Raw genomic sequence first — 26114 nt, forward strand, 5'->3', positions numbered from 1 at the left:
GAAGGGAAGGGAAGGTTTGGGAAGGGAAGGGAAGGCTTGAGAAGGGAAGGGAAGGTTTGAGAAGGGAAGGGAAGGTTTGAGAAGGGAAGGGAAGGTTTGGGAAGGGAAGGTTTGAGAAGGGAAGGTTTGAGAAGGGAAGGTTTGAGAAGGGAAGGTTTGGGAAGGGAAGGCACCACTTCCTGTCACAAAGCGAAAACACTTAAAAAAAGTGCTGCCCCAGCGATAGCAAAGAGGGAGATGCCTGTTTGGTTATTTCGGTTAAATCCTTTTATCAGCACAGGAGATCAAAATCTGCCAAATGCTTAGACTGAAGACTAGATATATATATATATATATATAAATAACAAACCTAAAGCGTCTTGCTCAGGATGTCCTTTAGAGTGTACCTTCAGACTGAGACCACGTGTCCAGACCTAGAGAATGTTAGACTTAATGACAAACCTCAAGATTAATGAAGAAATCTCTTCTGAAACTCCTAATGAAAAAAAAGTAATCTACAATAGTTGAGATCCCTCTATGACAGAATTCCGAACGTGAAGAAAAAAGGAATTTAGGAAAGGCATACTGAAGTAAAAACCAACCAACCAAAAAACCCATGGAAACGAAACAACCCAAACATCTGGATTATAAGTAAATCAGTTAGGAATCCTCCATCCCATTATTTCAGTATTATTTGTAATATTATGGATGTGAACTTGAAAACATTATTTTAATCAAACAGGCAATTCAGAAAAGGGAAACTATTTCCCCAAGAAACAAATTTTCCCCCTCCAATTTCAGAACAGATGTTACTAGAAGTGACTGGCCAACTACTCTCACCAGAAATCACACAACTAAGTTTTTTCAAGAATAAAAGCTCTGAAAAATATTTAGGGTTCCCCCTCTTAATTTCTGAGGCCGACTGAAGCTTTAGCTCGTTGGAACAAGATGGATACAGCAGGAAAGCATTCTTGCTGTGCTTTAGGATTTACAGAAACATATTGCTCTCTGCAAACAAAGGTACAATGCACTTTGCAGATCTGCACCTCGTTACTCTTGCCTCAGTTGCCAGCCAGGAGTGCCAAAACTTTTCCTATAAACTTCTGTGCTTCTCCTGCCTGCCCAGTGCTCTGGGGGAGGCACACCCTGGCTGTGGGGCAAGGCACAGGGTGAAGGTTGTACTTCAGCCTCTCTCCATACCTGTAGAAAGATCAGATGTAATTTAGCACCTGCAGGTTGAATTCAAGTCTGAAAAGGCGAGTCTTCAGAGCTGGGTCAGTGTCAGACATCCCCAAATCACTGCTGAGGATCCTGTCACAGCTGTAACCCTGGCCAGTGCTTTAATTCAGAATTTCATCTAGATTCTAAATCATGCATTACTCTGAAGGGGAGAAAAAGGTTAGTCAAAAATCATTTGATGTAAGATCCAGTCTGGGATCTGCAGCTCAGCTAACACAGAGAACATCTTTCGACACCACCTAAACATGCTTAGCAAGCCCACCTGACAATCCTAACAAGAAAATGAAACACGCATAATTATATAATATTATCCCTTTCCCATATCCACCCCACCCCTTCAGACACACTTACAGTACCAATTTACGTGTATTCCATTCTCCTCAAAACAGATGGTAACATACAAGAACTGTGATACAATTTTCTTTATTAAAAATAATTTACAGCATTGGTAACACTTTATGCAGAATTTTCATCAATCAAACAAGGTTTATCTCTACAATACTTACTGAACTTAAAACTTACACTGTTCTGTTGGCTTTAAACAGCAGATATTGATTTGCAGTTGCTTAAATATGATTAATATACATGGTTTCATGTTTTTATACTTAGGTGTAAAATGTATAAACATCAACACTATCCCAAAGCTTTCTGTTTTGGGACAGGGAGGAAGAGGGAAGCAAGGAGAGGAAACATTTAGAAAAATTGTAACAGATTTTTCCTCCACATCAAAATGGAGAGAGAAGTCTGGATTAAACACATCTAACACACCGAGTCACTTCTCAGAGAGGTACATGTCCTCCTAAGATACTAGAGAGGTCTAATGAACAACGTTTGGGGGGTGATCACAGCACTTCTGTCCATGCCCTGCACTGCCAGAGGCCCCACCTAAAGGAGTCACTGCTGCCCACCTAAAGCTCACAGGATCCGAGCAGTCCTAAGTTAAACATCTTCCCTTGGCTGCTGGGCTGTTGAGCTGGGCTTTACAACATTCACTGCTGCACAAGGGAGTGGGAACAGGCACGTTCCCAGGGATCATGGGGTGTTACCTGCACTGGCAGTTCCCCCCACGGGAGGAGCTGGGTCCCACACAGCCCCCCTGCACCCAGGGGCACAGACCCAAGGGGAGCACTCAGCCTGCACAGCTCAGATGCACTGACCTGAGATGGACCCACTGCAGCAACAAGAGCAGGAGCCTCCAGCTGAGCAGCCCCAGGCACGGCTCAGAACCTCCCTCTCTCTCTCTCTCTCCCCCTCTCTCTCATGGACTGTAAGACACAGGAGTGCAGCAGAACTAAAGCAGCTGCTGTGGTAATGAAAGCCATCATGTCTCTGAAAAGAGCTGAATGCTTTATGGGTGACAACTTGCAGACAAGTCACATCCCTTGAAATTGTGCTTAACTTCACCAGTTTGCCTTGACAGGGCTTGGATCCCTGTCTCCTGAAGCATTGAGAGAGGGTGGGAGGCTGTGTTCCCTTCGAGCTTCAGCAGTTACACAAGCTGTAAACAGGCTTGGAGTTGCAGTTTTATCATCTGCATCAGGCATCACAATGTGCCAGCACTAAATTCCCATTTTCTCCCCAGTAATGTACATTTTCTTGAACTAAATCAAGAATATACACTTTGAGCTGGGATAAAATAGCATTAGACACCGTTGTACAAGGAGTAAGATCTGCTCAGTCACTCTGGATAGGATCAGTGGGAATGCAGCACAGAACAGGGACTCATTCAGCATTCACTGGATATTACAATCAAACCCGCATCCACTGATCCCCCTTATCAGTGGCAGGAGTCACCGGAAGGGTTTTCATCTCACCTGAAAGGAAACCACATCAAACTAGTGAAACATAAAAACAGACTACACACAACTTCAAACTTTAGTGCACTCTGTCTAATAGAATAGAAAAAGATATATTGAAGTTTTGTCAGTGAAATTAAATTAGTTTGGCCTTTGAACAGTCAAAAATGAATACACTAATTATATAACTGTAAGAGGTTCTGGGGGTTTTGTTTGGGGTTTTTTTTAAGGAATGTCAAACATACTATTTAAAGAATTGAACAGTGCATCTGTTAGTTTGCAAGTCAGCTAGCTTAGTGTCTGGTTATAAATTAAAAGCACAGGTAAGTAAAGCTAATATTTTGATATTTAAGACAATGTTTATCAAGAACAAGAAGTCTTCAAGCAAAAGGCAAGTACTGCAGTTTTGTTCTCCAGCAGCAATTAATCTCTACACAAACCCCTGGAGGTGTGAGGAATCTTTTCAGGATACAGGAGCACAGCAGGAGCGGGTTGGAGCTGCACTCCCTGGACAGCTCGGACACAGCAACGCTCGGGGAGTGGGAACACGAGCGACTCTGCAGCAACTCTGCACCTTGTGCTGATCTGAACTGTGGGACGGGGGCTTGCCCTCCGTGTGCTGACAGTCACAGCCACTGCAGTGCCACAGGAGACTCCTTCAGTGCTCTGGGCTCTTCCACAGGGGAACGGGACACTCTGGGAGAGCTGTGAACTGACAGCACAGGAGAAAGCAGTAAAAGGCAGCACGGCCACCTGGCCCTTGAACATCTGACAAGTACAACTTATTAGACACAGGTTGTAATTAAAGCAGAGGAATTTAAACAGTCCTAGGAGATGTTTTTAAAGATTTTTAAGGGCTAAAACCCTTCGGGGAGGTACTTTGATGATACAACAAACTGCATCCCTCGAAGCAGATATGACAAACTTCAACAGAAGGGCATCAACAAACCTGCATGAACCAAACAACTGTGAGCTTTGTTTTTAAATGCAGAAATGTTTCCCGTATTTCTAAGCACACATTTCATAGCTTGAGCAGTTTTAAATCTGTATCCAGATGAAATATAATCCCATAATAAAGGTAAGGAGGTCATCATCTGTGATACAGGATCCCACGGGCCTCACGTGGACCGCTTTTTGTTCAGCCCATAACCTGAAGAACAAGAAATTCAAAACTCCACATCTTTTTTAAGCTCCAGATGAAAAAAAAAATTCTGTTTGGCCTTTAAGATTCCAGGCCATCTGCTACCCTTAAACCAACAAACAGATTTACAGGTGCAAAAACTGAGCAGAAACAACTGCAGAAAATCTTCTTACATAAGAATCTTCAGCACAATCGGTTTCAGATTTCGCATAGTTTATTTACAAAATGGTCTGATAAAACATCCCCTCCATACTTACAGCTCTCTGCCACAATACACATGTTGATTTTAGCAATGTTTAATAGCACCATTAGAATATTATTTAAAATCAGAAAGGATCTTGTTGCAGTTACAATGATTCACAATCTTTTACATCCATGGACGAAGTAACTTTGAGCACACTAGGACTGTTTGCAGTTCCACAGTACAGATTCCTGGGTTCACACAAGGCATTTGCAGAGTTACCAGTTATGCAAGGTACCCAGACAGTCAGTAGCTACTATAAGAATCTTCGAGCCACAAAGTTTAGACTTCCACCATACTTGTATAAAGTTATCTCCATGTTGTTTTCAAACAAGGCAATCACGCTGAATACTTTTCCAGTGCTCGTCTTCAAAACAAAAGCAAAAAAAAGAGAAACTAATTAAGTTTTGCTTTCACTTCCCCTGGCTTATTACCAGCTAACATTCTAACCCCATGTTTTGTTGAACACAAGGGAATTCAACCCTCTTATGTGCCACTACAGCCCCGAGACTGCTGGAGCAGATGGGGGGCTTGTTTTAGTGCCCAGTGTAGATGGAGCTGGGAGTGGGAGACGTGCCCGTTGTAACCAAGAAAACACCATGTCCCTAAGGTGGCACCAACTGTGTTCTGGGAGAGCCAAAGCCTCTCTCAAATCATCACACCCTTGTCTTTAAAAGTGCCTGAATGAGCAACAGCTCAATTCTACCCTAACACAGTGCCCAGGAGAGGGAAAACAACACCCAAAAGAACAATCAGGTACTCCAGGTTGCATACAAAGTTGTGTAGAAAGAACATGTGTGTATGTGCTTTGGGAAACTTCTACAGCCATGCCAACCTGCAGGCAGCACTATAAGCTTACCTTCCAAGAGAATTAAGTCTTGTTTTTTCCTGCTTTGCTTCCTGTCATCAGGACTAACTTATCTTTCTCTGCTTTCAATCGTCAGCACGTTCAACAGAGAAATTAAAAATATTGCAAAGATACCTTAACATCCAAAGTCATTCTGGGCGACAGCTCTGGAGGGAACAATATGGAAAACTGCTCTTTGCCAGTGAGACCCAGCGTGCTCGGATTTTCCCCGGGACGAAACTGCAGTGGAGCGATGCCGATTCCAATCAGCTGACTCCTGTGGACCTTCTCGAAGCTCTCAGCCAGCACGGCTTTAACACCCTGCAAACACAGAGAGCAGCCGGCACAGTGAGACCTTCACACACCCCTTATGTCCAAAACCCTGCCCCCAAACCGAGAGCAAAGACAGCACTTTACACCAGTCCTCCAAGTGCACTGGAGTGTCTCTTAGTTTTACAGCAGATGGAAGCAAACAAGCCAGAGCAGGCCCACGGAGTATGACATGGGGCTTGTCACAGACAGTGACCCCGCTGGAGTTAGCAGGACATGAATCAATGGCTGACTATTATTATTCTGAATATTAGTGGAAATCAGTCTCCAATAGTGAGATACTGACCACCCCCTGGAGACCAAAGAGAGGTCAGCACTAGATAAATGTCTAATTTATCTCAAAGTCTGGTACCCAAGAGGGTAAGTTACATAATTAAGAAATTCTGACTTATCCTGACTAGTGATTCTTTCCCGTGAAGATTCTAACAAAGAAAGCATATGATGTGTTTTTAGGTACTTCCAGAAAAAAACAAAACCACACCCCAAACCCAAACAAACCAGCAGTACCAGTAAAAAAGGCCCTTTTGCAGCCCAGTCTCTTGAGCTCCCCAGTCCATACTTCTTTCCTGCCAGAATAATTACAGGAATGCCTTCCTTCTGGTACAGCTCCGCTGCTTCAAACACATCCAGCTGTGGAATGGCAAAGTGACACAGTGTGAGTGACTTCTAAACCTGCTCCCCCATTTCAGAGTAGCTGTGCAAACAAATGCATTCCTACCGTTTGTCCTGATGGGAAGTGAATTGTTTTAGGAGCTGGTTTTCCTATGAACTTATTCAGAAGCTTGATGTTTGCAAAGGTACCTCTTGTCATGACAGCATCATTACCTCTTCGAGCCCCATAAGAGTTGAATTCACGAGGTGTGAGTCTAGAATAAAAAGCAAATTGAAGAGGGAATCAGTTACTTTAAAGGTTATCCAGTTAAAAGGATATTATGATTTTTTTATAATTATTGCAGCATATCTAAGTCTTTGGTGCAAGATGTAAGGAACTAGTCCTCCAAAGATGTAATTATTATAAATCATGAACAGCATGTGTAAACCACTGCTAGATTACTCAGGAGGAAAGCTGCAATTTTAAATTGATTTTCTACAACTTCATTATGAAGTGCTACAAGCAGTGTGGTACTTCCAGGAGAATTATGGGCAGACAGTTCTAGGAAACAACCCAGCTCACGACTACTCTTACCATTACCATCACATCTATTAACAAACCTTGTACCAAACTGAGAGCTTTACTCATCAATCAGCCAACCATCCTGGAATTAAAGGCCAATTTTTTTTTTCTTTCCTGCAATGAGTCTCCTTCAGACTGAATGTAATGGTTAGAAAGAAGAGTCCACACCACATTCAGTTATAAAACTGGGCTTCATTTTCTTAAACTGACCTGTTAAAAAAGATCTGACCATCTGTGCATCTCGCTGCTCCTGAGGCCAGTGACAATGACTAACCCCAGCTAACAGATCAGGCACTGATTTGTACATGAGGACATCAGTTCTGCCCTGCATTCCTGTGGCAGCAGCTGTTACTGTGGTCAGGGCTGTGGGGAGCAGCTCTTTAGGGGGGTGTCTCAGTGTCTGCTGTAACCTGGACAGGCTGCCCAGGTGATGACCTTCTCCCCACACAATGTCCCCTTTCTGCAGAGGGGCAGCTCTAAAGGACAGCAGCCCTGCTGCTCAGTTCTCTGCCACGTGCAGCACTCCTGTGCCACAGCAGGGGCTGGTGAAGGTGCCAAGTGCTGTGCTCACCCTTTGCTGGTCAGGTACTTGGCAGCAGCACTGCTCCTGGCAATGCTCCCAGCAGGGGATATGTGATCTGTGGTGACAGAGTCCCCCAGGTACAGCAAGACATGGGCGTTTTCAACTGGCTGTGGTGCAACTGGTTCTTTGGCCTGAAAGGGAAGGGGCAGGGGAAAGAACACAAGGGAAAAAAGTGTAAGAAGCATTTTCTTCCAAGACCCTTAGAGACATAAAACATATCTGCAGTATATGAGGGCACTTTGATGTACAGGCTCCACTCATTCCAGAGACACAAACAGTATTTCAAGGACGGAGAAATATTAGTGACAATTAAATTTGTTACTTAAACATCGAAGATTTACTGGAATAGCCATTCCTTTACTTCAATGCAATGCATATCATCTGATGGATAGATTTGTTGTACTTACAAGTTTATCAAAAAAGGAAGGACATCTGATATAAGTAGATTTTGAATCCCAGGGAAATAAAGTTGACTCTGGTGCTTCCAGTAAATTCCATCGTTTGTTTCCTTTCTACAAGAAAGAAAATGAATCAAACCAAACAGAAATTAGTTAATTATATTTTTACATTCAGAAACCAAAGACTTACTGGTGATTTTCTATTACTTACTATTATCTCATAAATAATTTTCTATCATATATTACAAGTTACCTCACTGGATACTACTTATGAATCACTTTTTAATGCCAGTATCCCTCCCACTTAAAGCCTTGGAAGTCACTGATAAACCAATCACATTCAACTGGAAGATACTATGAAGCTACAATGAAAAGCAACCTTTAAATTATGGGGAATAAAAGACCATTCTTACCTCCATCTTTTCCTTCAATTCCTTAAACATGGATGAGATCACATACTCTTCCTCCACTGTGTGAAGCTCTTTTCGGGTGGGCCAAATATCTCGTAAGTAAATACTTTTGCCATTAAAGCCAATGCCTGAGTAAGATTTCAAACAGAACAGCAGTTTAAAGAAGAAAACACGAGCCTTCAGATTTATATTAGAATATAAACATGTACACATTCAGGCCTTCAGAGATGGTACCAAACAGGCAACGAACTTGAGCAGTGGAATGGATGCTTTGCTTTAGCCACAGGTAGCACCAAACAGAGCTGTGCTTTCTCCTCAAGCACCCGGGCTGTGGTGCTGAAATGCACGTGCAGAGCTCTCCCCACGTGCCCTGCATGCAGAACTGGAAGCTGTAAGCCAACACTCACCCAGAGGCTCCGTTTCAAAGTCTATCCTGACCGTGCCTGCGATGGCATAGGCCACCACCAGCGGGGGGGACGCCAGGTAGTTGGCACGGACACAGTCACACAGGCGGCCCTCGAAGTTCTTCGTGCCAGACAACACTCCACAGGCAACGATATCACCCTGAGAGGCAGACCCAGGTGTATTGTTACAGCAATTTGTGGTGCTGGTTTGGGTTAGCTACCTCAGATGTGCTTTAGCATTCCACTCCAAACATTTCCTCTAACACTACAGCTGAAAGGCAGTTTGCTCTCTCCCACTACCCTTCTCTTCTCTTTTTCCCTTCTGACCCTCTGATGTGTTCTCCTATCCCTTCAGTCAACTCCTCTCCTGCCTTTTATTTCTTGTATTTTTCTTCTGCTTCAGAAGAGGAAAAAAGCTGCAGCTGTTGAGACAGTGCTGGTTAAAGTGATTTGAGTCCACAGCTCCTTAAAAACCTCCTCTTCATTTATGACACAAAACCCACACGTTGCATCCTCCATAAGATTAGATCATATGTATTTACTTTGTAATTTCCAGCTGAATGCTACAAATACCATTTATAACATTTACTATACACAGCAATGAATTGTCAGGTCTCTCTGACTTGCAAATGTGCAAAAACATCATGCAAAGCCCAAACCAACAATGAAGTGTATTTTGCATGGATTGCTGTATTTCCTGATTTCTTAACTGGGTGGGAAACTCATTTCTGTATTTAATAAGCCAGGCAGAGCTTTACCTGTTTTATTGCATTCCTGATGGCTTCTGGCAAAGGGGCCGTGTTCCCAACACAGGTGGAACACCCATAACCAACCACCTCAAACCTACATGGGAAAACCAAACAAGTCACACATTCCATGGTCACAAGCAATTTGTCAGCAAATCTGCTTTTTCTTTTATTAGCAATCCCTAAGATTTTTTTTCCTTTGGCAGTTAAAACTCTTTAGGAGGTGAGCAGCAGATGTTACATCTCACTGATGCAAGGCACAGCTGGGCACTGCTGCAGAATTATGAGCATAATCTGCTGTGGAGCAACCAAAACCATGCTGAACAACCCTTGACAGCAGCAATGTCAAGAGAAGACTAGTACAGACTGTCCTGACAAATTTGCATCCAGTTTCCACTTTTAAAATACATGATCAAGTGCATCCTGCCCTGCAAAACACTTATAATCAAGGAGCTGAGTACTGAAAAAACAGAGCTCAGATGGGGTAGAGCTACACATAGTAAACTGTAAAGTGGGAATACAACGGGGCAAAACAATTTTAAGTCAGCAAGTAAAATGAAAATCTCTTAAGAATTATCCAACTCCAAATGAACAGCAATCCTATTTATCAGCTGGTACAAACCCCTGTGCACCACCTGCCTCAAGCAGCAAGGGGAGCCAGGCCTTACCCGAGCTTGCTGAGGTATGGCAATACTCCACTGGAACTGAGGTAATGTGTAACCATGCCACTGCCTGGGGATAAACTTGTTCTGATGTAGGGCTTCACCACCAGGCCAGCCTCCACGGCTTTTTTGGCCAGGAGTCCTGCCAAACAAAAAGGGAAAAAGCCAAAGAGACAGATGATGATTTGTATATCCCTTTATATCCCTTAACACGACACCTGTATGCTGCTACCTTAGTTAAATGAAGCATAAAAACCCACAGAGGATTAGACAACTTCCAGTTTATTAAATTATTAAAGCAACTACTGGCCTGAATAAAGTTTCTTAACTCATAATAATAAGACACAGGTTTTTGTTCCCATTCCCATTTTCTTTTCTGTAAGGAAAATGTCTTTCCCATGTTCTAGCTGACAGTGCAAATCCATTCAGTGTTAGAGACTGGCCACAGAGGCCCAAAGGGAAGCTCACCTTGGCCACAGAGGACCTTAAAACATGAGAGCAAAGTGTGACACATGAGCTGTTCCAGCAAAACCATCTGCAGCTTGTGAAGGTGCAGCAGATACCCCTTAAAAAGTGACACATCAACTGTTCAGCAATGCAGAGTTTCTGTCCTGTTCCGTGGTGTTCCAGCTCATCATCACCCAGGACAGGTTCCAAGCTAAAGCCCCCCTGTGCATCAACTGTGTCACCTGACAAGAGCCCTGCAATTGCTTCCCTGCTGGAGCACTACCAGGTGTAAATATGCTTAATTACTCTCTTTAATACTGCCTTATGGCACAAACTTGGAGACTGTATTGTGGAAAAATGACTTTCACTAGATCACCTCCAGAACAGACAAGTTAAGGCTACAAGTCTGTAGTTTCAAACCTTTAGGTCGAGTTACTGCAGAGAACCTCCAGAAGTGAACACATGGAGCACCACAAAGGCTGTGGGCTGTGTGCTCCTGACGTACCTGCAGCCAGCATGACAGAGGGGTTGCAGTTGTTGGTGCAGCTGATCACTGCAGCAATGACCACACAGCCGTGGGACAGCTTGTATTCATTTCCTTCATACTGAACAGGCACCGTGTCCTCCTGCTTCTCAGCTGCAATCTGGAACCCCTTCACACCACACTGGGGAGCAAAGATACTTGTTAGCAGCTGCTACAGTACACAAAGGATGACAACAGAGAGACCAAGGGAAGCCTCATCTTGAAATAACACTCAGCTGTGCCATTAGGAACCTTCAAACAGATTTTACAGGCAGCCCTCAGTTCATGCCCCTCTGTAAATACACTGGTCTCATCATCCTTCCTTCACAACTCTGCAGCTTTAACTCTGCAGCAGTTGGGAACAAATGCCAGTCTACAAGTGGCTGATGCCACAACTCATTCCCTGCTGTCCAGCAAAGAACAACCCCTTATGAGTCCCTGTCTAATCCCACACAACACTTGTTGCTGAACTAGGAGCGTGTCCAAGATTAACTGTACGAGTATGGTAACTAAACCAGAGTAGGTAATTAGCATTTCACACCCTCACCTGAGTGCTCCCAGCACTCAAACATCCTCAGGGGTCCCTTTCAACCTCAACCTTTGCCTTCCACAGTCAGCTCCCACTTCCTCCAGCATGACTGACCACTGGGTCACAGCCTCAATAAAAGCCAAAGCCAACAGGATGAATTCTTACTAACACTGCTGCCAGTCTTGAACTTTAGTGACAAACACTAAAAATGAAGGTACATTCCTGTATTGGCTGCATTCTTAGATACCTGAATACATCCCTAACCAAAAATAATACACCTTAGAGTAAAAACATTCACTCTGTGAAGTCGAGTTAAGCTGTGAGCAAAAATCATTTGCTAAGTTAAGAACCTGGAATGCTGCTTAGCTACAAACCTTGGCAGTCTTTCTGAATCTCCTTTAAGATATGATGAGTTTTCTTTTCTCCTGATAAATTCTGTTGTGGAAATCAAGTAATACACAACTGTTTAAAAAATCCTTGAAAAAGTGAAAAAGTTTCACAAGCTCACACTTGTGTATTACTTAAAGTTCTTCCTCCCTAGCAATCTAAACTGTGACATTAAGGATATTTGGAAGCTCATGTTCCTGCCAAACCACTTATGATTTACCAACTACTACCCTTGGGACACTTGTCAAGCAAGAACAGAACACCCTGGCCAAGCAGTTGTGTAGCAATAAGGAGGGTCAGCAGCTGTGCAGGGAACAGGCAACATAACCTTGATTCACATGGATTACAGGAAATACCTTAGGAAGAGAACATCAGTGGTACAAACCTTTTCATTTAAGCAGGCTTGGAAGTCACTCTTCATGTTATTAACAGCCACTCTATCTTGGGATCTCTTGGGACCACTGACATATGGAATTATAGAACTTAGACTAACTTGCACTACCTAAAAAACCAAGGAACAGAAAGCACAGGCATTACCAATCCCAGCCCAGCAGGACATGGATGTGGAACTCTTGTAAAAATCTGAATGTTCACAGACATTTAGAACTCTGGGCTCCCATTTTCAAGACCACTCACTGTAAAAGGTTACTCATCTTATTCCAGGGGTTTCAACATGATCCTTAACTTTTCTACCATCCATAAGATTCGAAATTCAGCATCTGTTAGTTGACATAATGTTACTGTACTTCCCTTATTTTCCCCACCCCCTCTTATGTTTTGCAAATAAACTCTGCTTCTTGAAATTGTGAGTTAATACACAACAACTTTGCTGAAAGCAATGCAAATGACGGGGAGACAAGCCTGTTAAATCCTCAGCAGTTATTTAGGAGAAACAAACCCCACCAAGTCCTTCCCAGCATACCTGGGAATAGTCAGGTTCTCTGGAAGAACTCTCATCATTTCTAAATAACTTCACAGCTTTAAGATATGCTTCCATGACTTCAAGCTTGGCCTTGTCCAAACCTTAGGAAGATGATTTCAAACATGAGAAGAGTCACATTAAAGACACAAGTAAAACAAAACACACAATTTTCAGAAGTTTAGATTCTTAGAGTGTAACATTCAAAGTACTTTTTTTTTCAAGCACACCACTTCCATACCCCAACCTCCAGAAACTATTCAGGAATGAGACACAATTTAAAACATTTATAAATGATTATATTTTTTTCTGAATTAGCTTAACTTGTCTTCTTACACCAAGGAATAAAATACGTTATTCCAGCTCTAGCAGTTGTGACTCTAATTAAATTTACAGATGTGTCCCTGAAGGCCATAAGGCTTTTCTCTGTTAAGATTTACTGGTTTAATACAGACCATGTGCTGAGCTGACAATAGGCAGAATTGCTGGCTACTGTTTGGAAACTGTTCATTTGCTCTGCACTAGCCAGACAAACGTATTTGCTGTTAAAAATATTTAACTCATTTAAAACTGAAAGATTTCATTTCAGAAAGGCTCCCTCATGAATGAGCCTTTTTTGGTATCTGCAGCAGCTTGATAAGGAACTGTCATTCTCCTTGTTTAGCCTGAAATCATGAGCTTCAAAGGGAAACAATCCACTGGGAAAAAAATCAGGGACGTGATTTGTTCTGCAGATTCACTCCTTTCTAGTAATCATTTTAAATTTTGGTTCTGCAGGGAATCTACAGGTGGTTAATGGATTCATTTCAAATTGAGAAGACTTACATTCCATACACATTTCAAAATGTAACTGAGAATTTCCTTCATAGTTTTCTTTTAAAGGGTGTTTTCAAAAACAAGGGCTGTGGATGTTCAAAAATAACATCATGTTCATAAATCAGGTATTAGACAAATGAACCAGACTGGACACAAACCTCAAGCACAAGTCTAATTATACATTAAATCCACATCAGAACTCTACACAGTGTAAAAACTATGGAGTTCTAAGCAAAAAAATTGTATTACCACAAAACAAAAGCACAATTAGAAGGAATCACTATTTTAATTTCATCTTTACCTGTATGCTTTAAGTGCTTCAGTGTCACATTATCAACAGGGAAAAAACTCAGAATAGCACCATATTCAGGACACATATTTGCTATTGTGGTTCGGTCTGCTACAGACAGCTGGGAAACACCACTCCCAAAAAACTCCACAAACTTTCCAGCCACCTCAGCTTGCCTCAGATGCTGTTGGAAAGAACACACAGCAACACTTGTTATGTGCAGAGGTACAATGCAAGCCATGTTTGTCACAACAATTCATGAGTCACAAACATTTAATATAAAAAGTGAAACCCTAAGGCTACATTTGAAAAAAAAAATTATTATAAATGACTTTTTAGTGAAAGAGGACATGTAAATAAAATGACTGTAAGGGTAAAGAAAAACCTGCTACTTCAAAGGACTAGTAAATAAAAATGGTTAGAGATGATTTGTACCTTTCTGCACTGCCCTGATCAAAGGTGCACTAAAAACACTCCCGGTGTTTAATTCAGGTCTCAAACACCACTGGTGCTACTGGCAACAAACTCTCTCCAGTCCGAAAAGGCATCAAACACTTACCTTTGTAATGCTCAGAACAATATCTATGGAGGTGGCAAAGGGGCTGACTGTGCCTGTGAGCTCACAGCCCACCACCTCGGGCAGGGTGAGGGTGAGGGGCATTCCCAGCATCACCGCTTCCGTCTCGATGCCCCCGACGCCTGCAAGGGAACACCACAGAGCTTCCCGTCAGCTCGAGTGACCAACACTCTGCATGTTCAGCTCCTAACAACCTAAGAACACCCTTTCTATTAAACCTACAGGCTGTGACAACAAACATACTGCTGCTTCTCTTGCAAGTGAAGGACATCCCTCCATTCCCGACACGGACACAGCAAGAAATGCAGGAGTTGCGTTAAATCAAAATCCAAAATCCAAACCAAGCACGACCACTGCTCAAGTTAAATGTCACAGCCAGGCAGAAAATATTTTATATCTAAAGCTAATTTTCTGAGAGAAACCTTCATGCAAATTTTTGTTGTACAAACAGCACTTATTTGAATATCAGTTGGTTTTTGGCTGTTTTTTAATTACAGAGTCATTTCTCAGTGGAAAGAAATGTTAGTCAAGATTGCTTTTAGACAAGAAACAGGTAGAAGAATAATTCAAGAGTCTGTTATGCTTGAGATACGAACATGCAGCTTTAGTGTGGCTGTCCAAGTGCAATGAAGTTATTCTGAGCATACTTACCCCAGCCCAAGATACCCAAGCCATTTACCATGGTTGTGTGGGAATCTGTGCCAACCACACTATCGGGATAGAGCAAATCCTTAACTTCAAAAACAACTTTGGACAAATATTCCAAGTTCACTTGGTGAGCCGTTCCAGTCTCAGGTGGAATTATGGAAATATTCTTGAAAACCTTTGAACTCCACTGAAATGTTTTCAAAACGAGAAGAAAAAGAGTTGCATTTTTTTCAAAGGTATATTTAATTCTTAGTACATAACTAAAAAGGCAAAACTAAGACACAATAAAGGAGTCCTTACTATTTACCCAGGGGGCTTTTGCTCCTTTGTCAAACAGAGGCATCTGATCCCCCTGGATACATTCCTAATTATCAACAAAACCACTCACTCGACTCCTGTGAAGGCTGAATCAATAATTCATACCTACCTTTCAAAAGCAGGGCAGCAGCAACCTCTTACCTTCCAGTTCACACAACTTATTTCAAGCCCACCTAAGACTGATATTTAGAGAACAGAACCTAAGCACTTGTATTTATAGCAGAATTTATATTTATAGCATAATTGAGTTTAGGTTTGACACTCCCGAGTGAGACCATCTGCAGACTCAGGATGGTACATTTAACAGAGCTGACATGGAAACTTGTAACGAGATTCAGCTTGGCCATTTCCTTCTTTAATAATGTAAAAGCTAATTTGCTTCAGAGAGAAACCTCCCAGTCTACACATATGAAAAGAGTCTTAGATCATTGCACTGAATTCCTAAACCATGTCAAATTAGTTCATATGATGAGGATCAAATACCAGTGTTGCAGGTCTCTGCCCAGCAGCAGAGAAGCTGCTGCTCCCCACGGGACTTGTGCTGCCCAGTCTGAGAGCAGCCATGTCTGAGCACTGCTCTCTGCTCAACACTCCCAGCTCCAGGAAGTTTTATAACAGGGCTGTAGATAAATGAACCCTTTATCCAGAGATTCATTGTGACCTAAGGCACTGAGCTCAGGAAAAGGCATAAAAAGACTAATGCTTCATAAATCCCCATGGACAAGAACCGAATCAGAGTAAACTTTTTCAAGTTAGAAAGCCAGTTTTCTGCTCCTGTATTAAATCCAGATTTGAGAGTCTAACGCTTCCAAATGATTACACTTAAATTTATCATCTAAACCTGAACACTGGTGGACAAATGGCTCCTAAAAAAAGCCCAGAACACAAAGCCAGCAGGTACACAGACATACCTTAAAAAATTGAAGCCTCTCTCTATTTCTGCCAAATTCCATCTCTTGATTTTTCAATACCGTCTCAGGCCTACAAGATAACAAGTTTACAAGGACTGTCAAAATGCATTTCAAATTACAGAAGAACAAGTTGTAGTTTTAGCTTGTTTGATGAAAGACTCATTTAAGCCTGCAGGACTATTTGAAGTGGTTTATTAGAACAAAGGTAATTGCTTCCCTGCAGCAAGCTTTCTGTAAACAGTAAGAAACAGCTGACTCCACGTGTGCTGCTCCTGAGAACAGGTTTGTTCCAGGTATGGTTTGCCTAAAGCATCTGATCTCAGAAATACTTTAAGGGATCTATTCCAGGCATATGCTACGATACACAGAAGCTTTTTTACCCCCACGAGTTGTCTCACAGGCTGCACACCTCAAAACCCCACACAGTAAAGAACCCAGATGTTCACTAGCTACTGGAAAAACATGCTCCACGTTCAGAACTAGCCCTCAGCAGCTGAGTAGAACATCAGGGCAATTGTGACTGTCCTCCATTCCTCCATGCCACAATTTTTTCTTCACAAGTACTCATTTGCAGCCTCATAAAATGAACTATCTTTTCTTAGTAAGTGCTGTATTTATTAAGATGCTGATAGTTGTTATAATAGAGTAATCCATAACTTAAGAGGAATGTTCTCTGCTTTGAGTAGCTGAACAAGGAAGGGAATACATTTGCTTTGTACCAGGAAGCTCTCAATTTTCAGAGGTGTATTTTACACCATGAGCCTTCCCTTTCCTCCCTGCAGCAGCAGCAGTTCAGCAGCTCCAGTGCTCTGCCAGGCCCTGAGGGACAGTCAGTGTGACACTGCAGCTCCATCACCACCCCTGCTGGGCTGTGCCACAGCACCAGTGCTGCTGAAAACACCACTGCTCCTGCACCTGCACTGAGCAGGAATGCTCCCACATCTACAAAATTACCATGGCATTCAGCACAGTATCTGTGGGATGCAGATTGGATCAGCTGGTAAATGCTCCACCTGTCCAGCACAGGCAGATTGGGATTTGAACAGTCCATCCCACCACGGAGGCAGCTCAAAGGGAAGGGTGATTATGTGTAATTGGCAGAGATGGAGCGGCACACACCGACCTGGGAATAACACAGAAACCTGGGCAAGGCAGAGATGAGCCTCCCCTGGGCTATTACAGGGCAGGATATTTACTGAATTGCAGCTCAGTGACAGATGGACTGTGAGATCCTGTAAAGGTTGGGGGATGATGTATAAGCTACTTTTAAGAGCCAGAGACTTCTGAAAAGTTATCACACAAAAGCTATAAATTACTTTCAGAAATAAACTAATGCTTCACTGATTTATTCACTCGGGTTTGCTTTCCAACATACAGAGGATTATGATCCTCTGCTTTGTTGTCCTCGTGAAGAAACAAGGGAAGTATCAAAATTTAATTTAAAAGTCACAGCCATAAGCCAATAGTTGGCCATCTGCACTGAGTTCAGTAAAGCTCTTCTTGTAAAACAATAAATTTATTGCAGACTAATTCATATCTGCTACATCTGACCTTCTTCTAGCTACTGCCTATGGCACAGCTGAGGAGGACAGACGAGTAAAAAAATCCCACTTCCATGAGCTGTCACAGGCAGAGCTCGACAACACACAAGGTACAAAGTGATTCAGAAGAGGTTGCATACTCAGGCACGGGCTGCAGGTGGAAGGGGCAGAGGATGGGAGTGTTCTCGATCTGCGCGGAGAAGGGCGCGGGGTGCCGGCCGGACTCGCAGGGCCCGCCCCTGCAACCGCCCTGGCCCCGGCACGGCACCTTCCGGGGCTGCGCCCGCAGCGGCGACAGCCGGGCCGGCGGCTTCGGCACCTCCCCGCCGCCGGGGTTGGGGGCGTTCTGTATTGCACTGCAACACAAAGAGAACCACAGCTCCGTCAGTAGTTCGCTCTTCCCCACTCCCACCTTGGTTTTTTTTGCAATCCCTTCAACAGATTATAAAATATCATCTGAAAAAACAGAGTTATTTTACTACAAGCCTGTTGCAAAGTAAACTACGGCTGGATAAGCTTAGTTAAGTAATGTGGCACGGTAAGAAGTAAACGAACAGAACCGGATTGTCCGAAAGATTAACACCACACAGCTCCTTCCATTTGTTCACAATAAAAATCTTTATAAAGAGCATTGCAAAGGCTGAACTCAGGGTTTTAAACTTGCAAGGTGTTCACACAGTCTCATCCAAACAGTAGAATCAACTTGTTTCTTTTTTTTTTTTAAGACTGTTCCGGACGTGTTCTGTTAAATCCACAGAGGAACAATTACAGGCAAAGCTTTCTCAAGGAGAGAAATGTAACTTTATTATTTAATTAGGCTTTTTATCCAAATTCTCAAAGATTCAGATAAATTTTATACACTATTCAAGTCAGTCAGAAGTAGGACAGAAAAGCTGGAGGTTTTTTTTTTTTAAATAAAGTCCATACAGCACGGTACCCTCTATTCATACAACATCCAGTCTGTGCAGGAGAGCAAAGAAAGCTTGTAAAAAACTAATGACTGTTTACCTCTCAGTAATTACCAAATCACATATCTGCAATTAAAGCCACTGCTTTCTCCTGCTTTAGTAACACAGGCAGATACTCAGTTATCAAAGGGTAGGAGAGTGCTGGCTCAGAGGATACCTCGTGTAAATCCCACCCCAGCCCACCAGGCCCTGGTCTGCAGGAGGTGGGAGCTCTGTGAAAGCAGCACAAACCACCCTGCAGGGAAGGGCTTCTTATCACAGCCCAGCAGCTGCCGAGACCCAAAAGCTTCCCAAGTGATGATGCTACAGAGCCTGGATTTATCATTACAAAGCAGCACACTGAGACCTCTTGCCAATGCTTGGTCTGCCTGATAATTTTAGGCTGGCCTAATTGCAATGGAATCAGCTGTCCCTGCAGACACAGGCACGGCCAGAGCACAGCACTGACACGGCACATCCACCACCAACCAGACTGAAATCCTGGGAGCCCTTGGAAGGCTGACAGAAATGACTCACACATCCATGTCCATCTGACCACAGGCCTCTCTTCCCCACGAACTTTTAAAATTCCCAAAGAGCCTGAGCAATTTATGCAATTCTGCATGAGTTTGGAAGGCTCCACGATGGAGGGGCAGGGGAGAAGGTGGAGGGAAGCCACATTATTTAGTGTTTCCTTCAGCAAACACTGAATAAAACTCAAGTTGTTCCTCTTCTGCAGTATTATGTTTCCAGCAAAGGCAGCCCCGGGCTGTGTTCATCACATCACTGCCTGTCAGACAAGGAAAACCACACTGGTAGTTTTCCAGTCCTCATACTTGTCCAGACTTCTCCAAGTACACTTATTCTCTCTGAAAATATATGCAGCTACATTTATCTGTTTGAACAATATAAACAGAGCAAAGCAAAATTACAAACTCCCTCTGCCTCATCCTCTTGAGACATCTTATTTTCTGGAAAGCATGCCAGATCCTGTTATTTCAGAAAAATCCTGCCCAGAATTGGGATTATCAGTCAGCTTCACCCAGAATGCCTCACAAACATTCTTCCTCTCCTTCAAGAGTGTTAATTTAGCCATTTTTATCCAGCCATTTTTCAATTACCACCACGTCTCATTGCAAGGATCCACCCAGGATAAATGATTTGATGGGACAGTACCAGGACCTGAATGAATCCACACCTCAACTGTCAAACAAAAATGTATAGTTTGTAAAAGAAAAGTACATTACCATTTGCTGAAATCAATCTGCAGAGAATGGTCAACAGTGAGATCAGTGGGGCAGGCAGGGTTGACTTTCACAGGATCTCCTCCAGCATTTCTCACAGCTTCCCTCATGGCAGCAAAATCCACCATCGCTGGAATTCCACTGACAGATGGAAAAACAAAATAGTACATGAGACATGAACTCACCAAAACACACAAACTTCTTTTTAACATTATTTAATTCTAGATCTAGCTAAGTCTCATTTCAGATGACAACCCCCTGTTACTATATTCTCTCAGTTTTAAAGGGCTTTGACCATTTCTGAAGCCAGTGGAGTTGGTTCACGTTCCCCTCACGTGTGAGGACATGAACACAGAACCACCTCAGACACAGCCACAGTTCTCGTGTCTGGCTGTGCTTCCCTGCAGAGCTAATCTTTAGATACTCCTTACCTTTATGGTGGAACCTTGCTGTACATTTTAACACCTCAGCAGGTGTTCTTTGTCTAACAGAGCCACTTCTGAAGCTCATAGCATTTCACAAAACTATTTGTGTTGCTATGACACGGATAATAAGCACACCTGAAGTACAAAGCTGAGAGGGGGTAATGTTTATACAACACAGAACTACATAAACCTCACTGGCTTTGCCTGCTAAGCAGAAATTACCTCAAATTTATTATTATCATAATTCCTTTTTTTAATTATCTTGCTTCTTAATAAATAGTCAGTGAGACAGCTTCAATTGAATGTTTGCAAGTTGCTGAGGGACTGCCCTTTCAGCTATGTCAGAGTCCAATCAGAAAGAAAGTTAATATCCTAAGAGACTGCTTTTTAGATGTATGTATTATTCATGATTCGACTGGATTACTCATTGTGGAGTAAGCAATATTTAATCTTCAATTATCTCAAGCAAGAATTCCATGTGTTTCAGTGAACCGTCATCCATCTGGCTACAGCCAAACATCACCACTTCCATTTGTTCTGGCTCTTATCCTGTGAAGTGTTCCTTGTGGACCAGCAGCTCGAGCCCTGCCAACCTGCACTAAAGCCAGGGCACCCTATGGAACAGCTCCTGCCCTTGCATCATATGGAACTATCACAAGGAATCCCCTGAACAGCAGAAGCAGTGCACAGGCTTCCAGTGGAAAAGCAGAGCCTTGGGTATCAAAGGCGAGGTGTGATTTATTCCCAAGCCCAAGGACTGCACATCAGCTCAGTGAGTTCACACAGGTGCTTTCAGGGCTTTTGGCGCTCCCACACTTACGTGAAGTCTTGAAGAACAACTCTGGCAGGACAGAAGGGCACTTCGACATGGTTCTGTTTTGTTTTCCAGTCCAGGATGTTCATGGCATCCGTCTCCTTCACCAGGAAGCCGTCGCAGTTGCGGACGCTGGACTCGAAGAGCACTCGGATGGAGTAAGGCAGAGTGTCTGGGGAGCAGGGACACAGTGACTGCAACACTGCAGCTCTGGAAAGTTACCATCCCCCATTTCTGAAGAATTCCACTTTTCTAGGCATTGGAAGGCTGAGAGCTCCAGGAGCCTGCTCTTCCAGTTGCCTTTGGGTTTGATCTTCCTTACACAGTCTGGACCAGTGAGCTGCACAATGTACATCTTGCAGGAGATGAGTTATCCTACGGGATCTGACTGGGAGACACCCATGGCCTGACCCCCCTGTGTGCACACAGTGACATTTAGGAAGGTATGTTATGCTGACAGGGACCCAGGAACACAGAGCTGGGATTATTGATCAGAGCAGGCCAAAAGCAACTGCAATTAGAATATTCAAACCCACTTTTAACTGTAAATGTCACCACTGCATTACTCGAGATATCAAGCCAAAAGCATCCACTGCCAGAATATTATTTTAATAAACAGTGACATGAAGACCAGAAACTATTCTGCCATGTGCCCTTTTAAAATGAAACACACTTCATAAAATATAAACAAGGGCGTTTCACTAAATGTAACTTGAGTTAGTTTGCTACTGATCTGAATTAAGGTACTGACAAGCAGCAGTTTTCTGGCAGAAAAAAAATAGGGAAATGAAAATATAATGAAAAAAGAGACAAGTTAAAAAAAATCCCCAATGTCACTATTCACAGCACAGAAACAAACAAAAAACTGAAACAAAAACAAAATCAAGGTTAATTGATTCCTCCCCCAAATCCCATTATTTTCAGCATCATTCAAGCAGTCAACTTCATGAGAACAGGGAGAAATACAAAAAAAGTTAGTTAGAAGGAGGTGAAAGTTAAGTTCAGGCTTTAATAAAAAAAGGTTAGAATTGATGGTCTTAACCTAATCCAGAGGTTTCTTCACAAACCATTAATACAGAATTTGCTGACTCTGTTCTCATTGTGTCTCTCTCAGATATTATTCATTGTTGTCTAAGTAGACAAGTCCCTATTTCCAGTGTAAGATCTGGGTGAGTTTGAGTATAAAGATGTCACCAGAACCACATCTAATGACCTGTCATGCCACCCCTCACATGATTTCCAGGCCAAGTTCCCAGAAGGGACTGTTTTGGTTTCTCAGGGGTTACCAACACCAGGCAGTGACAAATCCACTGCCCCGGGGCTGCTCAGCACCAGCTGTGGAGAACCAACTGCTCCTCTCCAGGAGGCACAGTGAGCTCCCAGCTGCAATCCCGTGGGCAGTGGGGGCTTCCCAGGATCCAGGACATCTCCAGAAATGGGATCACATCCAGCACAGGGCCCTCCAAGAGTTCTGGGACTGCTGTGCCTGCCTCAGGTGCTGTGGGCTGGCTGCCCCTGAGGGACACAGTGAGTGAGGGGTCTGCAGCACCCACCACCCCCAGGACTGCAGACGAGGGCAGGCCTGACTGAGAAGCACCCAGTGACAGCACAATGAAAGCCCCAGGGTGCAGGAAGGGACACTGGGACTGGATACAAGGAAAGAGCAGCTCACAGGGAGGGTGGTGAAGCACAGGATACAAGAGGGGGGGGAGTCTCTGCCCTCCCAGCCTTGCAGAGCTCACTTGACAAAGGCTCCCCACACCAGCTCCAGACCCTCTGCCCTAAATCCTTCTGAGCTCTTTCAGGTCCCCATTTCTCCATAACTTTTAAACACTAGAAAATCTCCCTAGAAAACTGGCAAATAAATCAATTAACATTTACACTAGCAATCTGATTAACATAAACAATTACAGCCAGAAGCCCCAAGGCAGAGGGCAAACAGGTAAAACTGAAAATGTTCTAGCAACAAATGCAGAGAGCAATTCCAGAGGCTGGATTTGCTACCAGTGCTGCCCCACACTGTGTCTAAATGTTATTTAATATTTTGCTGTCTTGTAGTTAACATGAGGCTTCCAACTTCTGCACAGAAGTTTCTACCGGAAGACAAAGACCCTCTTAATCCAAATTCCTGCAAACTTTTTCAGGAATACCCGTTGCTGCTCCAAGATTTATGGCACATTTTAGCAGAAAGTGGTATCTTGTGGTTGTATTTCCACTCCTGTCTTGAGGCTTTTCAAAAAACTGCTGTGGAACTGCCTGGTTTTGTTACCACCAGGGCACTGCTTCTCCCTGGGCAAAGCCACCAGCAGAAACCTTCTCCTTCCTTCAGTTGTGCTTATCTGAAAGATTAACTTTGTTACCACAAGCAGGAGGAATTTGCAAGAGCCCTCAGCTGTTGCACAAAGTGTCAGCAGACACTGTGCCCTGTGCTCCCCTCTCTCTCCCCTTCAAGCCACAGGGAATTAATTATTGTGTCAAATACCAGTTTAAAGTGAAACATCCACTGGTAATTTTTTTACTTAACAAACACATCACAAATCCTGTGAATACAGAAGAATTCAGACCTTGCCAAACTGAAAAAAACAAAATCCCAAATGCCTCTAGTAAGTACCTCACGTAAGTATTTTAGTTTAACATGAGAGCAAAGGGAGAGAATAACACAAGCGTGTTTTGATTCCCTGCTCCAGCTGGCACTGGGCAAAGCTCCCTCCCCTGGATGCCCTCCCACCACACGTGCAATTGGGAGCTCTCAAAAGGCACTGGGACAGGCAGACCCAATAAAGGACTTTCTGGCACAGACCACTGTCACATACTAATGACAGGCTGGGATTAAACAAAGCCTCCCCTTCCTGCAGCAGGAGCCACGTTCTGGCAAACACAGACTACGTGAGGCTGCTGGGGAGGTGAAACCAGAACTCCACAAAGCTGCACAAAACTACAGTAAAAGCTGGTTCTGTTCCTGAAGGAGTTCTTTGTCGCTTCACCTTTTTTCCAAAAGTGTAATTATTCTGATTTGGAATATTGCTGAAAACTCCAGCAACACCCCAATGAAAAAAATCTCCAAGCATTACCCCTGCCAGCTTCCTAAAGCAGTGAGAAAATGGGAAACGCTCGGCTTCCAAGCATTAGGAATTGCTGCCTGCATCCCCCCTCTCTGCAGGGCAGTCAGGGCGCCCTTTGCTGCCGGTCCCACCCCAGTCACCCCCCAGAGCACCACGTACCATACTTGGTCCCTCCGAGCTTGGACACATTGTAGAACTTCTTCTGGGGGTGGTTTTCCAAAGCTTCAATGACGGGCTGGTAGGGGCTTCCTGGGGAGGAAACAAACAGTTACAGACACCAAGGAACGGGAGCTTCCAGCGCCCACGGAGCGCTCACAAGAAAAAGATTTTATTTCTGATTTTACCAAAAATAACGTTCCTCTGGACTGTAAGTAAATGTAATACGGACAGGCTTCTAAACGGATTGAGACACCTCGTGATGCAGGTGTGTGACTAAGGTGGATTTTAGAAGCACTTGCAATAGCAGGTGCACACGGGTCACGCAGGTCACGGGCATAGCCCGCACACACCTGACCTTTGTTGTCTCGGTTTGCCATCTACACACAGGGCAAGGCACCGGCGCAGATAACAGAGCCGGGGTTCGGTACTGCGGGAGGCACAAAGCACTGCCCGCCGAGCCGGCGTCATGCGGCCGAGGGACAGAACGAGCCCCGCCGCAGCCATTAGTGCACAGAATAAATACCCCGGGGGGGGCGCGGGCAGCGGGGCGGGGACGGCGCCGCCGCGCCTGGCAGGACTCCCGCGGCCCGGGGCTGCGGCGCTGGGCGGCGCGGAGGGCGAGGCGCTGCGCCGGGCCCCCGTCGGGGCGGCCCCGGGCCCGCGGTGACCGACCTGCGCTGGGAGGGTCCATCGCCGGCCACCATGTCCGCCTGAGGGACCGGGGGGGCGCGCGCCTCTCGCGAGACTGCGCCGCGCCCCGCCGCCGCCGCGGCACGGATCTCGCGAGACGGCGCCCCGCCCCGCCCCCGCGGGGGGACGGATCTCGCGAGACCGCCCTCAGAGCCGGGCAGGAAAGGGCGCAAGATGCCGCGAGGCTTCGCAGAGAGGGCGGAAGTACCCGAGGGAGGGCAGCGGCCGCTCTCGCGATAACAGAGACGGCGAAAAGGGCGGGGCCACCCCGTGGGACGGGCTGGGGGCGGGGCCGAGGGCGGGGCCGAGGCCGCCCCCTGGCGGCACCGAGCGGTACGGCGGGAGGGAGCGGGTGGGACAGACCGTGTGACGGTGTGACGGTGTGACGGTGTGACGGTGTGACGGTGTGACAGTGTGACGGTGTGACACTGCCCCTGTGACACTGCCCCCGTCCCTGTGGCACTGTGACACTGCCCTTGTCCCTGTGTCTGTGTCTGTCTCTGTCGCATTCCCTGCCCTTGTCCCTGCTTCTGTATACCTGTCCCATTCCCTGTCCCTGAGTCCCTGTCCCATTCCCTGTCCCTGTGTCCCTGTCCCATTCCCTGTGCCTGCCCCTCTCCCTGCCCCTTCCTCTGCCCCTGTCCGTGTCCCTGTCCTGTCCCACCCCTGGGATCAGCCCCTCGGCACATGGAGTCATGGAATATTAAGAGGCTGGAATGGACCTTAAAGGTCATTTATTCCTAGCCCCTGCCATGGGCAGGGACACCTCCCACTAGCCCAGGTTGCTCCAAGCCCCATCCAACCTGGCCTTGGACACTTCCAGGGATGGGGCAGCCACAGCTTCTCTGGGCAACCTGTGCCAGGGCCTCCCCACCCTCACAGGGAAGGATCTCTCCCCAGTATACAAGCTGAATTTCC

The 26114-nt window shown here is 44.7% G+C and overlaps 1 protein-coding gene across 2 annotated transcripts; it reads right to left on the reverse strand.

Annotated features, from left to right (window-relative positions):
- Window positions 1-4351: 4351 nt before the first annotated feature.
- IREB2 (iron responsive element binding protein 2) lies at window positions 4352-25277 on the reverse strand. 2 transcript variants are annotated; one of them, XM_017816955.1, is made up of 22 exons: window positions 25179-25277; window positions 24507-24596; window positions 21292-21457; window positions 20050-20187; window positions 17996-18211; window positions 16315-16384; window positions 15089-15272; window positions 14420-14559; window positions 13873-14044; window positions 12759-12859; window positions 12222-12338; window positions 10903-11062; window positions 9957-10092; window positions 9301-9385; window positions 8546-8702; window positions 8142-8266; window positions 7738-7842; window positions 7319-7461; window positions 6292-6439; window positions 6081-6203; window positions 5379-5564; window positions 4352-4763 (listed from the first exon to the last, which is right to left on the reverse strand). In XM_017816955.1, exons 1-22 carry the CDS (start codon window positions 25195-25197, stop codon window positions 4653-4655), a joined length of 2892 nt encoding a protein of 963 aa, XP_017672444.1. In that variant the 5' UTR covers window positions 25198-25277; the 3' UTR covers window positions 4352-4652. The 2 variants fall into 2 exon arrangements, with proteins under 2 accessions (XP_017672444.1, XP_017672445.1); XM_017816956.1 differs by lacking the exon at window positions 17996-18211.
- Window positions 25278-26114: the final 837 nt, after the last annotated feature.

The sequence above is a fragment of the Lepidothrix coronata genome, unplaced genomic scaffold, assembly GCF_001604755.1.
Source record: "Lepidothrix coronata isolate B3197 unplaced genomic scaffold, Lepidothrix_coronata-1.0 Scaffold58, whole genome shotgun sequence".
Lineage (NCBI taxonomy): Eukaryota > Metazoa > Chordata > Aves > Passeriformes > Pipridae > Lepidothrix > Lepidothrix coronata.